At 42.6% G+C, this 16,397-nt stretch overlaps 1 protein-coding gene across 21 annotated transcripts in view; it reads right to left on the bottom strand.

The window, feature by feature from the left end:
* LOC117784596 (microtubule-actin cross-linking factor 1) overlaps nucleotides 1-16,397 on the bottom strand; it is an 89,649-nt gene that overhangs the window by 21,250 nt on the left and 52,002 nt on the right. For 14 of the 21 annotated variants that reach the window (XM_034622379.1, XM_034622365.1, XM_034622366.1 and 11 more), the window contains 2 exons: nucleotides 12,146-12,276; nucleotides 1,173-11,478 (listed from right to left, as the gene is read on the bottom strand). The exons of 4 other annotated variants lie outside the window; for them this stretch is intronic. In XM_034622379.1, coding sequence (XP_034478270.1) covers nucleotides 1,173-11,478; nucleotides 12,146-12,276 — 10,437 coding nt within the window. Of the gene's footprint in view, nucleotides 1-1,172; nucleotides 11,479-12,145; nucleotides 12,277-12,421; nucleotides 12,641-16,397 lie in introns of all 21 variants that reach the window. 3 more of the 21 variants (XM_034622384.1, XM_034622385.1, XM_034622372.1) reach the window with 2 other exon arrangements.

Here is a 16,397-nt window from a genome sequence, read left to right as displayed (position 1 = left end):
GGAACTACAGAGTTTATACTTTTTTAGTATAGGCAAACTAACTACGGTGTTTAATGGTTTTTTTTTTTAATTGGTTGGTTTTTGTTTATTGAGTTTTATTAAGGTTAGTGTTAATTTTTTTTTGTTTATTGTTATTTGGTCTTTTGTATTTCGACTCAAAAACTAAAACTGCAAACGAAATAATATAATAATAAGAAATTGTATGTATCAAAAATTAAATGCTGAAAATAGGTAGAAAAATTGGAATTTAAACATTTGTATTTGTATAAGAAATAAATAACTAAAAGTCAGAGCTATTTATATACAAAATATTACCTTAGGTTGAAAAAAAAATAAACTAACCGAAATAAAAAAATATATATAAGATCTATAAGGTGGTTAAAAAGTGGCTACTAATATTGGGTTAGCAATAGACCTAAAGGAAATGCTGCCTTGTTTTGTGTTTAAATAAAGGGAAAGAGTATATGTAGAGTATATGAGCTATTTATATGTGTGTGTAATAGTATATTTATGGTATATAGATAAATCGATAGAGATATGGTAGATGTATGTAAGTATTGCCGACGTCATTCGTGCTGAGCAGATGCGTTTTGCCAGTTCAAGCAATTGATGAAGTATACGATATCTTGATATATGATTATTTGATCTGATTTGATTTCATTTGATTTGATTCGACTCGATCGTTTTGTTTGATGTAATGTATATATGTATGATATTCTATATGGTACTTGCTGAGCTTAAGATCAGCAAAAGTATTGCCCTCATTTGAAAATTATACGTTATATTTGTGAGCGAACATTAAACTGAATGCCATGCGCTGCAATATAAGAAATGTTTGCCCGTTTTTCGGGCAGCCAAAATAAAATAATAATAATAATCGTAATTAATGATAAGCAGACTGAGATCTGAGAGGTGTTAGTGTGAGAGAGAGAGAGAGAGAGTGAGATATGATATAGAGAAATAAAGCGCGCTGAATCAAAAAATTCGTAATAAAATTATAGAAAATACCAAAATGTAAACATGCCACAAAGCTTTAGATTTAGTAAAAATTTCATAATTTGTTTTGGTTTTGTTTTTGCATTTCCGAGTTTAATTTTTGTGATGGAAATTGAAAGTAATAAACCTGATGCACAAATAGAGAGACAGAGGGAAAGAGTAGACTGAGAACTTACCCGCTGTTCGGCTGGCAGGAGTAAACCCTTCTCGGCCGCCTTCACCAAATCGATGTTGTTCTTTGGCTCATTGGTATCGTTAAGACGGCCAGCGATTGGATCGATTAGGCCATTGGTAATGGCCGCAGCAAGTGGCAGGATGACCCCAGTGCTGGGATCACGCACCACCGTCGAGGAGGGATCAATTAAGCCTGAACTAATGGCCTCGGCCAGTGTATACTTCTTACGCTTGATGATATCGGGATGCATTTGGAAGGGATCAACTAGACAACCATTGGTTGGATTATACAGGTTGAAGGTGATCGATTCTAGCAAACCAAATGAACGCTTCGGTGTACAGATTAGGCCAATCTCATAGGCCTCCTGCAGTGTGCATAGCTTTGAGGTTTGTGTATTCAACACATTCGCCTTGTTCGCATCCATTAAACCCTTGCGGAAGGCCTCTGGCAAACGCACAAGCTTCGCCTTGGCCAAATCCTTGACCAGTGCCGAATCGGGATCAATGATACCTGCACTGGCGGCATCCTTAAGCGTATATACCTTCGGCGTCTCGATGACAGTCAGGGAATCATTTGCGCTATCGCCACTAACGATCGCACCTGGCAGATAGGTCAGCATACCGGTTTGAAGATCCAGATCCTTGGACTCGGCGGCCTGATCGAATGTGATCGGTTCGCGTACATAGACAATCAATGTAGGATCAAACACAAAATACAAGGCTTTCGGATCGACGATCGTTCGCTTCGTGACATCGACAAGACCGCGTTCCTGGGCCACGGCATAGGGCAAGAATTTGTAGCTATCGAAATCGCGAACAAGTGCGGTCTTTGGATCGATTATATTATATCTGATGGCCTCCTCGAGAGACATTTCACGCGGTTTGCTTATGACAACGCTCACGGGCGTTTGACTTAACAACTCGACGCTGTCCATGCGACGCACGACCTCATTGCGATCGGTCAAAGGTCGTATCACGGTCACGAGTATGCCACGCGCGAATGCTACATCATAGTTATAAGTTGACTTGGATTTTGGATCGAGAACGCGTCCCTTTGTCACATCAATTTCGCTATTTTCAATTGCCTCGGTTAGAGATAGCTCTTTACCCGTTAGCTGATTCTTGAAGACTGTACTCGCGGGATCTATGAAGCCAGCATGTATGGCTTCAATCAAATCAAGATAATCACCCGTCGTGGGATCGCAGAACTTTCCAGTTTCTGGACGATAGAGTTGCATTCGCAATACCATCTCTAGACTTAAGAGGCGACGATTCGAGACGATTAACCCACGTGTCCTAGCTGTCTGTAAGTCCAATTGCTCGTTGGGTAAGTTGTAACAACCCTTGGTATCATCTATGAGCTGTTCCTTAAGGGCAGCCGCTAAGCGCATGTATTTGCCTGTTTCATGATGCTTGACCAAACTAGAGGAAAGACTAACGACATCCTCGACACAAGCCTCGTTCAGATTGAGTTTGCGATTCGTTACGGGATGGAGAACTTTACGTGTTGTAACATCATAGAAGCCCATGGCCAATAGTTCATATAGCCCAAAGCCTGCATTCTCAATGTCCACAATTAGACCTAAGCTCATCGCTTCCCCCAAAGGTACAAAGGTACTGCTGCCTGGCTCCTTAAAGACACCCTCCCTTCGGTTAATGATGCCATTGCGACAAGTCTCGCTGAGACTGAACATCTGTTCTGTTTGCTCATCGAAATAACAGGGTAGATGAGGATTAATAACAAAGCTTCGCATACCCTCAAGAAGGGTGATTTTGCGACCTGTCTTGGGATCACTTAACTTGCCGGTTCTATCATCGAAAAGACCCTGATGAATGGCACGTTGAACACTGATGGGAGCATTGACATCCATGAGAATGCCAATGTTGAAAGCGTGCTTGATCGTCACTGTCTGGTTGTTGTACAGCAGCTTGGAATTCTGGGGATCAATGATGCCCTCGTCCATGGCATGGGTCAGATTAAGTTGCTTGTAAAGTCCACTCTTGAAATCTCGAATCTGTACACTGTGCTCGTCCAACAGATTCGTGTTGAGCGCCTCGGCAAAGTTCAATTTCTCTCCAGACTTGGGATCCACAAAGTGACCGTCTGTCTCGTCATAGATATTCTTGACAACTGCTTCGATGAGACGCAAAGGTTTCTTTGCTTCAACGAGCACACCCTTATCGAATGCTTCCTTAAAATCAATTTGCTGATCATCTGATGAATCCCTCACTGTGCCCTGCTGACTATCCACAATACCCGTTTCGGTGGCCACACCAAACGGTATTACCTGTCCACACACATTGACGACCGTCGAATCGGGATCGAGTATCCCCCTACGAATGGCACGTTCAGTTGTCAGCTTCTCCCGAGTGATTGTATTACTAAACTGGCCAGTCTTTGGATCGTATAATCCTCTATAGACAGCGTCGGGCAGACTACGCTTACGTTTGGGTGGAATGAGAATGCGATTCTCGAGTGCCTCGTTCAGTGAGAGCTTCGTTGAGGCATATGGATTGATGACAAAGCCACCAATTGGATCAAGATAGCCCTTGGCTATAGCTTCATTCAGGGAAATAATTGACTCCGTCTTCGGGTCCAACAGCACCAGCTCTTCCGGATTGATAAGCTTCAGCGCAATGGCTGATTTCAAGTCAAGTTGCTTCTTGTCAATGGTAAACTTGGCTGTCAAAGGATCGTATAGACCACGCAGCAGACAATCGACAAGGGAAAGAGGTGACTTGGTGCTTATGAGATAACCCTTAACAAAGGCCTCATCCAGACTGATGTTGGGCGAGCTGAGAGTGCCACGTACCGTGTCAAGTAGTCCAGATTTGGCGGCTTCCTTGCCGGGCACAATCTTATCGTGTTCGGCATCCTTAACCAGCGTCGATTCCAACTCGACAAAGCCCATTTCAATGGCCTGCTGTAAGAGAATATCCTCGCCTGTTACGGGATTGAGAACCTTGCCAGTGCTTGGCGAATAATATTCGCGTTGGAGCAGCTCTGGAAGACTCCAGGTGACGCTATCGGTCTTTACTAGACGCTGTTGTACGCCCACATCGAAGGGTACCAGAGTATTGTTCTTGTTGTCTTTAATCTGTCCCGTTGCGGGCAATACAAGATCATCCTCAATGGCGCAATCGAGCTTCAGCTCCTTCTTAGTGACTGTATCGACAATCAGCGAAATCTTGGGATCAACCAAACCAATTTCAATAGACTTTTGGACATCAACTTGATTTTGTGACTCCGAATCGTAGAGCTTGCCGGTCTCGGGATCGTAAAGACCCTTGCGAACGGCAGCCTCGAGGGAGATCGGTTTACGTGCACCGGGCACAAGGAAACCTAATTGGAATGCCACCTCCATGGGTATTTCTTTGAGTGTCTGTATATCTATGACCGTGCCAGCCTGCATATCAACCACACCCAACTCAATTGCCATACGCAGGGGAATCACCTCACCGCTGACTGGGTCGCGCACCGATATCGACTGTATGTCCAGCTTGCCACTGTTGATGGCCTCAACAATGGAACAAACCCGACCATCGTCAAGAACAACCTTGCCTGTTTGGGCATCGATCATAACATTCTCGATCGGAGCGGGACGTTGTTCTTCTGGATTGGCACGAATTATCCACTGTCGTTCGATGCACTCAAAGAATGGTATTTTCTTGCCTGTTTTCGGATCGACCATGTGTCCTGTATGTTTATCTAAAAGCGGACGCTCCAGAGCGGACGTCAATGTCTCATATTTGCCTGTACTAAAGTTCTTAACGAGAATCGTTTCGGGATTGAAAATGTTCATATCAAAGACGAGTGCTTGGAAGGATATCTTCTGTCCTGTGGAAGGATCAATAAAGTACTGATGCTTCGAGTCATAGATATTCAGTTCGTGAAGTTTTTCGGCTGTCAGTTCGGTATCTATATCAACGAGGTAACTAATCTGTTGCAATACAATCAATTTATCATCGATAATTTGCACTTCATCCAATGGACTGAGCTGTTCCTCCTTGAGCAGCGTTGCCACACTTTCCGACTGTGGCTCACCATCGACTATCACCTGACACTCCTCGGGACTAATCAGTTTTTGTGAGATGGCATCACCAATTGCCAGTGTCAAGGGCACATCACGTTTTCCCGAATGCTCCACAGTCGTCTCCTCCATTGTATCTCGTGCCTCTTCCTCGGGTGTTGACTCTGTGCTGCTGCTCGTTGTAGTCGTTGTTTTAGTTGTCGTAATCTTTGTTACAATTGTGGCGCTACTTGAGCTCTCTGGCAGTGATTCTTCTGTTGTTGCTGTGACTACTTCGGTTGTCTTCTGAATGGGTTTTGTTGTCTTTTCCGTACTCAGAGCATCCACCAGAGCCTTGCCGGCCAACACAGGTGCTCCCACAATTGCCAGGGCACCCAATTTGGCCGCATCCTTGACATTTTGCATAAGATTGCTGCCAGACTGTTGCGATTTCTCGTTTTGTATAAAGTCGACAACAGTTTGATGCTTTTCCAGACTAGTTATCGGTTGCTGCACTTGCTCTAGGACACCAGGTTGATGTGGTTTCTCTTGTGTTACTGTAGTTATTGATTCTGTAGATTCAGTTGGTTTTTCTGGCAATTTTGCTTTGGGTGTAGTTGCCTCTTCTTTGGGCTTTTCCTCAATCTTCTCTTTTTCTGCGGGTTTATTCTTAGGATCCTCCTCACTGATCTCTTCCTTTGTCTCCTCTGTCACAATGACAATTCTCTCTGGCAATTGAGCTTCGCTAGTTATTGTTGTTGTAGTTATGGTGGTGGTGGTCGTAGTTGATTCTGTAGTTGTGGGTTCCTCAATAGTCACCACACTTTCCTCCACTATAATGTCGCTTACGACAGGTTCAATTGACTCCACAATTATGCTTGGCACTTGGACGGCAGTGGGTTCTTCCAGCTTTTCTGCTGGCTTCGAGGATGGACTTGTCACAGTGGTTTCTGTAACTTCTTCAACAATTGGACTTTGCTCAATTGTATTTGTTGTTGTAACAATGGTTGTTGTTGTTGTGGTGGTTTGCGATTCCGTAAGTGGTTCCTCGATTACAGTTTCAGTTACCTTTACAGAGGTGACTTGTGGCTCTGTCTCTTCAAATGGCGCCAGTGGTGCCGTGTAGGGTGGCTCAAATTCAGTAACCTCTTCCTTGACAGCAGTTCTGGGCATTGGTTCGGGTTTTGTGACTGTTTCTTCCTTAACCACAGTCTTCTGCTCTTTTGTGGTTTGCTCCTTTATGTCATGGGTTTCTGTTACAACTGGAATTGTTTCCTTGCTGCTCACAGTATGGACGGTTTCAATAATTTGTGTAACATCTGGCTTGACCTTTTCGATTTCTGTTTCCTTGGGCTTCTCCACTTCTTGTTCTCTTACAGTTATTGTTGGCTTTTCATCTTGAACCACAATAGAGGGTTCAGTATCAGTTGATTCTGTTGCTGTCTTTGAGGTAGTAATTGTTGTGACTGTTGTTGTTGTTGTTGTGGTGCTTGTTTGCCCAATTGTTGTTGCTGTCTGAGGTTGTTGTTCCTTTGGCAATTGCTGTTGTTTTTCATTGGCTATAAAATTGGCTGTTGTGGAGCTGATAAATTGCTCCGTATCCTGCAGCAAATTATCAACTTCACTTGTTACTTGTTGTGGTTGTGGTTTTGGTTGTGCTTGTTCCTGTGGCTGTGGTTGCATTTGCTCTGTAAATTTGCGCTCTTCTTCTATGAAGCTCACTTGAGGTTTCTCTGGTTTCTCTGCTTCCTTCGAGTGAGTGATTGTTGTGGTTGTTGTTTCTTTCAATTTGCTTTCTTCAGCGGGTGACTTTGCCGACTTGATGAGACTCTTCACACCACTGACAATTGCACCACCAGCCAGCACAGGCGCTGCAATAACACCCAGGGCACCTAACTTGGCTGCCTCCTTCACATTCTGCAGTGTCTTGGATGGCTCCTTGCTGGACTTTACTTCAGTTTCTTTGATCGTATCACTGGTGGATTGTTGTGTGGTGGTGCTAACCACTTGCAACTCCTGCTTGCGAGTATCTGAGCTCACCACAACGGTTTGTGTGCGCTCCTCAACAACCATAGTCTGATCACTGGAGCTAGGCAATATAGTTGATGTCACTTGATCCACAGCTTCTCCAGTTGAGGCTTTGGTCTCTCGTGTGACGGCCTCTTCGCGTAAAATGCCCAGTTCCTTGGCTTCTTCCAGGCTACAGACTTCACCGGTGGTGACATTCTGCACCTCATTGTTGGAGATGAGAACATATCCCTGCATCAGTTCAATTGTTTTAGTTGTCACCGTGTGTACAGCACGGAGAGTCTCCATTATCTCTGTCTTGGGAATGGGTTTCTGGTTGACAACAAAGTCGGACAAGGGCTTAATCACAAGCACACCATTTTCGAGGGCTTGACGAAGTGGCAAACGCTCTCCAGTTGTTGGATGCGTCAGTGTCTGGGCAGCCACATCGATTAGATCACGTTCCAGGGCAGATACCACTTCAATGGCATCCGGTTTGGGAGCATAGGGTATGGACATAATAAAGTTATCCTCGATCGCCTGCTTGATAGGCAATGCCTGCCTAGTGCTCGAATGCAACACCACACGCTTTGTGGGTTCCACAAGACTCTTCTCCACGGCCACCGGGAATATCATGCCAACAGGTGGAATGTCCACCTTGGACTTTTGCTTGTCATAGCTCGCATCGAAGAGATTTGCCTGAATGGCTTCCGAAATGTTAAGTGTCTTGTCTTTGTAATTGAATGTAGATTCATCTGGATTGATGATGCCTTTCGCGATGGCTTCTTCCAGTGTACACTTGTTGGGCTTATGCAGCTTGGAATGTGGATCCAGCACCTCACAAACAATGGCTTCATGAATGCTCAAGGGGTAACCGCTCTCCGGATGCACAATAGTCTGTGTCTGTGGATCAATGAGTCCCTGTGCCTCCAGTCTGGGTATGGAGAGACTCTTTGCCAGCGGCATTAGAATATGATTAGTCTGCTCAGGATCAAGGATCTTTTGTTCGACAGCTTGTCGCAGGTTCAACACACGATTGCCCTGTGGATCCGTCACATGACCACGTCGTCCATCAATCAGTCCCGTGTTGAGGGCCTCGCTAATGTTGACGACCTCACCCTGAGGATTGGTAAAGTTGCTCGTATCCTCGAGTATCTGGCAGGTTTCCTCATCGATAATTCCCTTGCGCATGGCATCCCGTGGTTTTAGTATAATCTTACGCATCTTTTGCAGCACCACGACCTTCTCTTCCGTGCTGATTGTCGTCGGTTCACTCTCAAAAGAACGTCCACGCTGCAGTTGATCACGTGAAACGATGCCACGCTCGTAGGCAACCTCAACTGGGATCTGTTCACCGGTGCGTGGATCAACCACAAAGCGCACGGTGCGCAGAGCTCCCTCAGCTGCCACAAGTGGTGCACCCACCACACTTAGTAGTCCCAGTTTAGTGGCTGTAATCAAATCCACAGGTTGACCTTCAGCATTCAATATGGTTCCCGTTCGGGGATCATAAATGGAACGTGCAATGGCTTCAGTTACGGAAATTGTTTGCCTTGTTGTCGGATCCACAATTTTGATTAGCTGCTCATCGATCAATCCCTGACGCGCTGCATCAAAGATGTTCTCTGTCTCACCGCTCTGTGTGAAGATTACCAGTGCCGTCGATGGATCATAGATGGCACCAGGTGCTATTTGCAGTGGCTCCGGTGAAGCCAACTCCCGCTGACAAGTGCTGACCTCTACAAATCGAGGTGGAGCATTCTTCAATGGTGTCGAGACCTCCAGCACATCAGGCATATTATTCACTCGCGTTATCCGAAGTATGGTCTTTTGACTAGCACCTCGTGTGGCCGGCACTGTCTCCAGGATAATCTTACCCTCGGCAATGGCACTGCGCATGCCCAGCACCTGTTGCCTGTTATTTGTATAGTTGCCATAGCTGTCCAGGATATCACGCTCGAAGGCGGATTTAACGGATAGCTTATCGCCAGTGTTGGGCTCAATAACAGCCACCGATAGATTGTTAATTATCTGCTTGTCAATGCACTCCTCGAAGTTGACTAGACGATCGGTGCCCTGTATATGGAATACACCCGTATCGGGATTGAAGAGACGCTGCTCGATGGCATCCTTGAGACGCCAACCTCCTGGTGGCAGCTCCATAATTTGTCGCTCCGTCACATTCTGTTCGATATAGCTGCTCTTTTCCAAATTGATAAACTCAGAGACGACACGCTGTGGCTTAATCAACTCTTGGGAAATGGGAATTTCCACCGACTTTTCCACATATTTCGTATGCTGTGTATTCAGTTTAATGGGCTCCGCTTCTGGGATTATTTGTTTCGTGACTATTGTAATGGTTGACTTTGTCTTTTTACGGTTTGTCGGTTCCGGTACTGTCTGATTGCTGTCCGGCACAAGGAGGCCGTAGTTGAGGGCTTGCTGTACGGAATAAACATTGCCTGTTTTGGGATCTTTAAAGAGTTGCCTGTCCTCGTCAATGAAACCTTGTCGGACTGCCTCAGTAAAGGTGAGGAGAACAGTATCTCCTGGCTCTTGGGAGCCGGCACGTATGGTCACATATCGATTGATCGTCCTTGTTACAGTCTCAGTGGTCAGCGTAATATTAAGCAGGCTGCTTAGCAGCAACGCCCCCTCGGGGGTGATGAACTTACGCTCGATGGCGCTGTCCAGAGGCACTGTCTCACCAGTCTTGGGATCGAGCAAATAGCCTGTCTTCGGATCAATCAGATTGTGATAGACCAAATCAAAGACATTCAGCTCCTTACCGCTGGCATTGTGGACACCAATGCCACGGCTAAACATCTCATAGACCTCCTGGCGCACCAGACTCTCGCCAACAGCCACCTCCAGTGGCACCAGGCTATCCCTACCTGTCTCTAAGGCAAAGCCCGTGCTCTTGCGACGCAATAGATCGCGTGAGAGGGCCACATTAAAGCTAACATAATCATTGCTACGCAGATCCTTGAAACCGTCAATATCAAATATCGAACGCTGAGCCACCGAACTAATTAAACCACGTTCCACGGCCTCCGGTATGCTTATCAATTCACCGGTCATAAAATCACGATATTTACATTCGGCTGGCAGGACAATGCCATCGGCAATGGCCTCCTGCAATGTGATCAACTCACCCTTTCGCTTGGTAATACACTTGAGCTGATTACCATCCAAAACTCCCGCCTCGATCGCCTGCATGATACTCAATTTCTCGCGACGCATTGGACTTGTGATTAGATTCTGTTTATCGAGCAAATTTAGATCGCAAATATCCTTAAGGGTATACGGTTTAACGATCAATTGACGATTACGCGCCTCCAAGAAGCTAAGCTTCTCTTTGGTTACCTCGTTCACATAACGACCCGTTTTCGCGTTGAGCACACCCGATTGCAATGCCGATTGCAGGGTAATTTTAACATCACGCTTCGCATCGACTACTTCGCGAACGCTCGCATCGATCAGTTGATTGGCAATTGCCGAGTCCAGACGGAACTTGTCACCGGAATTTCGATCAATTATCCAGCCAGCCGTGTCCACCAGGCCATGTGCAATGGCATCGCTGAGGCACAGCGCATTCGATTTGATTGTCACCGATTCGTGTCGAATGAGATAGCCACGCTCGTAGGCCTCCGCCAGGCTGATAGTTTGGCCCGATTTGACACGATAAAGACCCGTCTTGGCATCCACACTTCCAGCACCAATGGCGTCGACAATATTTCTGGGTTTCTCTGGTGATGCCCCATCCAGTTGGGATTGCGATTGGGATTGCGATTGTGATTGCGACTCTACTGTGATTGTGTTGTTTACCTTGATGCGTTTCTCGGCCGTCTCATAGCCGGATTCCGCTTCGCTTATTTCACGCTGTATCACCTCCAGCAGCGACAACTCGCGGCCAGCCGCATCTCGTCCAGCGCCGGGCTGAAGCAACTGTATCGCCAGTTGTGCATCGATCAGTCCCTGATCTGCAGCCTGTTCCAATGTGATGCGACGATCACCCACGAGCATTTCTCCCGTACGCACATCAAGAATCCGCAAATGGATCGCCTCTCCAATGGTGAGTACTCGTCCCGTGCGTGGATCCCTTATGCCGGCAATGTCCAACACCGAGGTGCCATTGCCTGGCAATCTCTTAAGATTGCTGCGTATCTCACTAAACTGTATCTGGGATTGCGGTGTCTGCTCTCCCTCCTGTCCCACCGTTACAGCATCGATGCCATCGCTGCTATAGATTCTCTTTGATGAGCTTTTCGTTGTTTTCGTTGAGCTGAATCTGTCACAAAGAGAGAGCATGTATTTAGAGAGAGCAAAGGATGATAGTGAAAGTTTCAAGAGCTGCGAGATACGACCAAGATTATCGAGTTGAAATTCCACAGCAGATACTAGCGTTGATCAAGCAATGTTTCTTCAAGTACCAACGATATTTTAGATAGTAATTTTGAATAACTAGCATTTATTAATATTATTTTTGATCTTGCCTGAAATACTAACGATAAAATATTTGTCTATCATTTAATAAGGTTTTTGAATCGGTATTTCTTAAAGTAAGAAGATTGCCTGGTAATTTGTAATGATTGAATTCCTAGCATTTATTAATATTATATTTCATCTTGCCTGAAATACTAACGATAAGATATTTGTCTATCATTTACTAAGTTTTATCAATCGGTATTTCTTAAAGTTAGAAGTTTGCCTGGTAATTTTTAATGATTGAATTCCTAGCATTTATTAATATTATATTTCATCTTGCCTGAAATACTAACGATAAAATATTTGTCTATCATTTACTAAGTTTTATCAATCGGTATTTCTTAAAGTAAGAAGATTGCCTGGTAATTTTTAATGATATCAATCAATATTTCTTAGCAATTTCTATGATTAGGCATCTATTGATGTATCTTGCAGCTCTATGAACTCTTTAATCTTTCCAAAATACTTACTGTGTTGTGCTATATGTAGTTGTATAGAGATCATCCGGACGTGCAGCGTAGCCATCGCCAGTTGGCACGCTGCCCGCACTGAAGTCAACTCTAAAGGTCTTCAGCGGTTTCTGTAGACTTTCAGCGTATTGCTAAACCGGAAAGATGTGTAACATTAGCAAATAAAATATTTAATTTAATATTTAATATATAATTTGGGGAACATTTTTTATTGCGAGAGAGCGTTGGGGAAAGGAATAGATAGATAGTTGGATGGAGTGTATTTGGTTGTATTACCTGAAACTCGAACGCGAAGTCATAATCACTTTCCTCTGCCACATGGACAGTTGTGTTTTGTGTTTTGGTATTGGTTTTTGTCGTCTTACGACCCGATCTATGCTGAGGCATGGCTAAAGCTTTCGATTCTTTCAATTTGTTAAAGTCATAGTCAGCAATTTGTGTAGCGTTTGGTTTTGGATTAGGCACTTTATTTAAGTTTGTTGCTTCTTCAATGCACTGCGAGATTTCAATTGATGGTCAACAAAAATTAGAAATTACGAAATGACGCGCTACAACAATTAAACTTTACTTTACACTTATTTCGCTTTCGAAACTTGTTTTTTTTTCTTATGCGGTTGTATCTGTGTGTGACTTGCAATGTTTATGACATGTATTAATGGCTAGGCGATAAGAAATTTTACCAGAGTTAAGAGCTTAATTCAAGAATGGAACCTTGAAACTTTATAAAAGAGGTTTTTCAAAAAATAGCTTAAGATATATTTATTGTTAATATAGATCTTTGGATTCGATTGCATTCTAAAATTGCAAAGATTGATAAAACGATGTTTATTTTGGTCAACTTTACACCAAGCCAAGTTTTACAACTTAAAATTTGTAACAGAAAAAAATCCGAATTTAATTTGAGATCTAAAGCAATTGATTAAAGTCTTGTAACAGCTCGATAATAATAGTAGTAGATCTCTTTTTATTATAAATACATTTGTAAAAGTGAAAGAGCATAAATTAAGCAAAAGTTGGTAACACCAATTAAGTTAATGGATTTACTAAAACTTTGATAATTTAACTCAACTGACGCCCTAATGTCTGCCCAAAAAGCCCTATTCATTCACAAAAAAAAAACCAAAATAAAAAAAAGAGAAAGCAAAACAATTTTTGGAATGCCGGCAAATCGTAAATATAACACTTGACTTATCAGCGGTATATATAAAATATGTTTATATATATTTATCAAGTACACAGACCAATGCAAACACTCATACACACAGACACATACACCATAACCAAGCCTTTATGAAAATAGAAATGACGCGATTGATTGAGGGACACTAAAGAACGTGCTTCGTACGCTCTACAAATACCGTACGATATACGGAACGGATGAATGATATATGAAAGTAAACTCTTTAAAGTTGAGTCAACTTCGAGATGGATAATTACCCGGCAAGCAGAAAACATTAAAAACGTTGCCAATCTGCAATCTGTGTAATTAAGTTTTATCTTTATTTGCCTGGAGTGGACTGAGGGGAGGCAAAGGAAGGGGGGACTACATATAACAATTCCGTCATTGATTCACTTTGTGTAAAGTTGAAACTGAAAACATGTGGCATTTTACTTCAAACTGCAGCCGACGACCCTTTCCAAGTACAACTCAATTGAATTGACTGCAGTACAACAGATTTTATCAGTTCATTTTATATCGAGTTGTTAATGTTATGGGGTTCTTGACAATCTGTATAGAGCACTCGTATATCAGGTAAATACACAAAGTCTGTTTGCGCTTAGACAATCACTTTTTGTTTTTTTTTTTTTTTTCTTAGCATATTTAGATTTATTCAAAAATTGCTAACGAAGGTCGCCCTAGAGTTAGTCGAAGCAACAAATAAATTATAATTAACAAAAACACACACACATACACAGAGACGAAATGAGCACAAATAATGATGTCATCAGAAAATTTCAATATTATATTAAACAAGTTTGCCGCGCTCCCACAATGACTGCAAATAAACCAAAAAAACAACAATTAAGTGTAATTAAAGCACATTTTGCGGTCTTTAAGGCGCCAGAAGCTGCCTCCGAGTGCGCTCCTGTGCTCCTGAATGAATTGCGCTTGACATGCTTTTTAGACCAAGCAGATGACTAAGGCGCCGGCTAGGAATGAAGCTTTTCGCTGTGCAACTGCAACTGCAACATGCTGCACATACACATGCAGCATGCCACATGCAGCATTCGCTTTCATTTCGTTGACATTCTTTTTCAACATTTTCTTCTAATTTATAGAACATCGAGACACACACTTTTTGGTAATACCTAAAAATATCTATGTGTATGTGCGTGTATGTGTGTTTAAGGCGGCGGCCCAAAATTGTATGTCGAGTTTAATCGATAAAATAGCTGCGTTGCAAGCATGAGAAATGCAGAGGTAGGTAGGGAGGGAGAGGGGGGGGACACAAAGCGCGATGACATGTAGAAAAGCCGCAAACACAAACAAACAAATGTATTAAATGACAGCATGAAATGCTTAAGAATTAAAATGTATTTAATAAGTGACTAGTTTTAGTCGCGCTCTGCTTTGCTGTCTTCTACTTAAATGATGAATTACATCTCAAATTTCGTTGAGATTAGATTGGAGCACGCCCCATAGCACCTTGACAGCTGATCGTAGGCATTGATAGTCACTATCACACACACACACTCACACATATATTTGGCTGTGTGTATGTGTGTGTGTAGGTCAGTTGGGCATATTGCAAATGCTCACTTAATGGACCTTAAGCAAAGCGTAAAGTTTTTTATTTTTAATTGACTTTTTTACTACCGCATCATTATTATTATTATTATTATTAACAACTTCTCTTTTAGAGCCATTTTGTTTTTAACAAGCACTTGACTCATACAGCTTGTGTATTAAACTCGAACAATAATAATAAAAGTTTTTTAGTTTTTCTTTTTCTGTATTTTGAATTTTGGCTGCTTTCATTAACACCCCAAAATAAACATACAAATATAACATATGGACTCTTGCGACATATTCAAGGCTATATTGAATATTGCATATTATTGTTGTTGTTATTGTGTTTATTTTATTTCCATTTTCACACTTCAATTCAATTGTATTCATTTCTATTATATTTTAATATTCTTATACGCTTCTCTTCTATTTTGTTGCGGTGACTTCATTTCGCTTGAATTTGGGCCTCCGTTTGGTACGTAGGAGGCGACATATAAAAAAAAATTTAAATTTCTATTAAATAAATAAAAGCAGGCCACATGCATGAATTTTGTATTCAATTCAGACACAGACAGTGACCAAGAACACACACACACACACACACAGTTACACATACAATCGCACTTTCTAGCTGACAACGCGGCGTATGAGTATTACACACCGGCCCTATGCCATTTTTTGGTCGCTTCTTTCTAGTTTTGTCGCTTACATAGAAAATTTGCAAATGTTATTTTTGCTTTCAACTTAAAGGGCAACCTTTGAGGTATTTTATTTTTGTTTTTGCCTTTGTTTGTCGTTTCACGGCACAACAACACACACGAAACACGTACACACACGCACACCCCGAGAGCCACGCTAAAAAACTTCTTTTGAAAAATAAACGCGAGACGCGTTTAGACTGTTTTCTACGTCGTTACACAACCACGTCGCATTCGGAACTGATTGAAGCAACGGAACCGCCACTTCGTAGTTGCCCGTAACCAGACTGAGAGTGATAGAGAGAGAGCTTTTGCGAGCTTTTAATTTTGCTGCGGCTCTCTCGCACAAACAGCGAGAAGATGTTTTTTAAAAGCTGACCAAAAATGCCGGTAAATTGCTCAGCTGTTGCTCCAAGTGATAAACCAAACCAATTAACAATAGGCATATTCGTAATGCCCAAATAGAAACGAAAACAAAATGCGGAAGAGAACAAAAGGTTAAAAAAAAAAAATAAAGAAACAAAAAAGGTTCACAACAAAAAAATCGACAACATAGTTTGCCTACTGTCTGCGATTCTGGAACTTATGAATCGTTTGTTTTCGATTTTGTTAGAAGCCAAAAAAAATATAATAACAAGAAAAACGAAACCTGTTTTGTTACTGTCCAAGTTTAACCTTCTAAATCGCAGTAGTGCTCATACACTCCACTTAATGCCGAGCTTTGACGCCCCTGTTATGATGTTATGCATATCAAGTTAAGACTTAAAAGCCTCAAAGTGGCAATGGATGTTGGTAATAGCAATAGATATTCATGATGTCACTG

This window comes from Drosophila innubila (genome assembly GCF_004354385.1).
Source record: "Drosophila innubila isolate TH190305 chromosome 2R unlocalized genomic scaffold, UK_Dinn_1.0 1_C_2R, whole genome shotgun sequence".
Taxonomy (NCBI): Eukaryota; Metazoa; Arthropoda; class Insecta; order Diptera; family Drosophilidae; genus Drosophila; species Drosophila innubila.
Note: the sequence above shows the minus strand (reverse complement) of the source record. Positions and strands in the feature narration are given on the sequence as shown.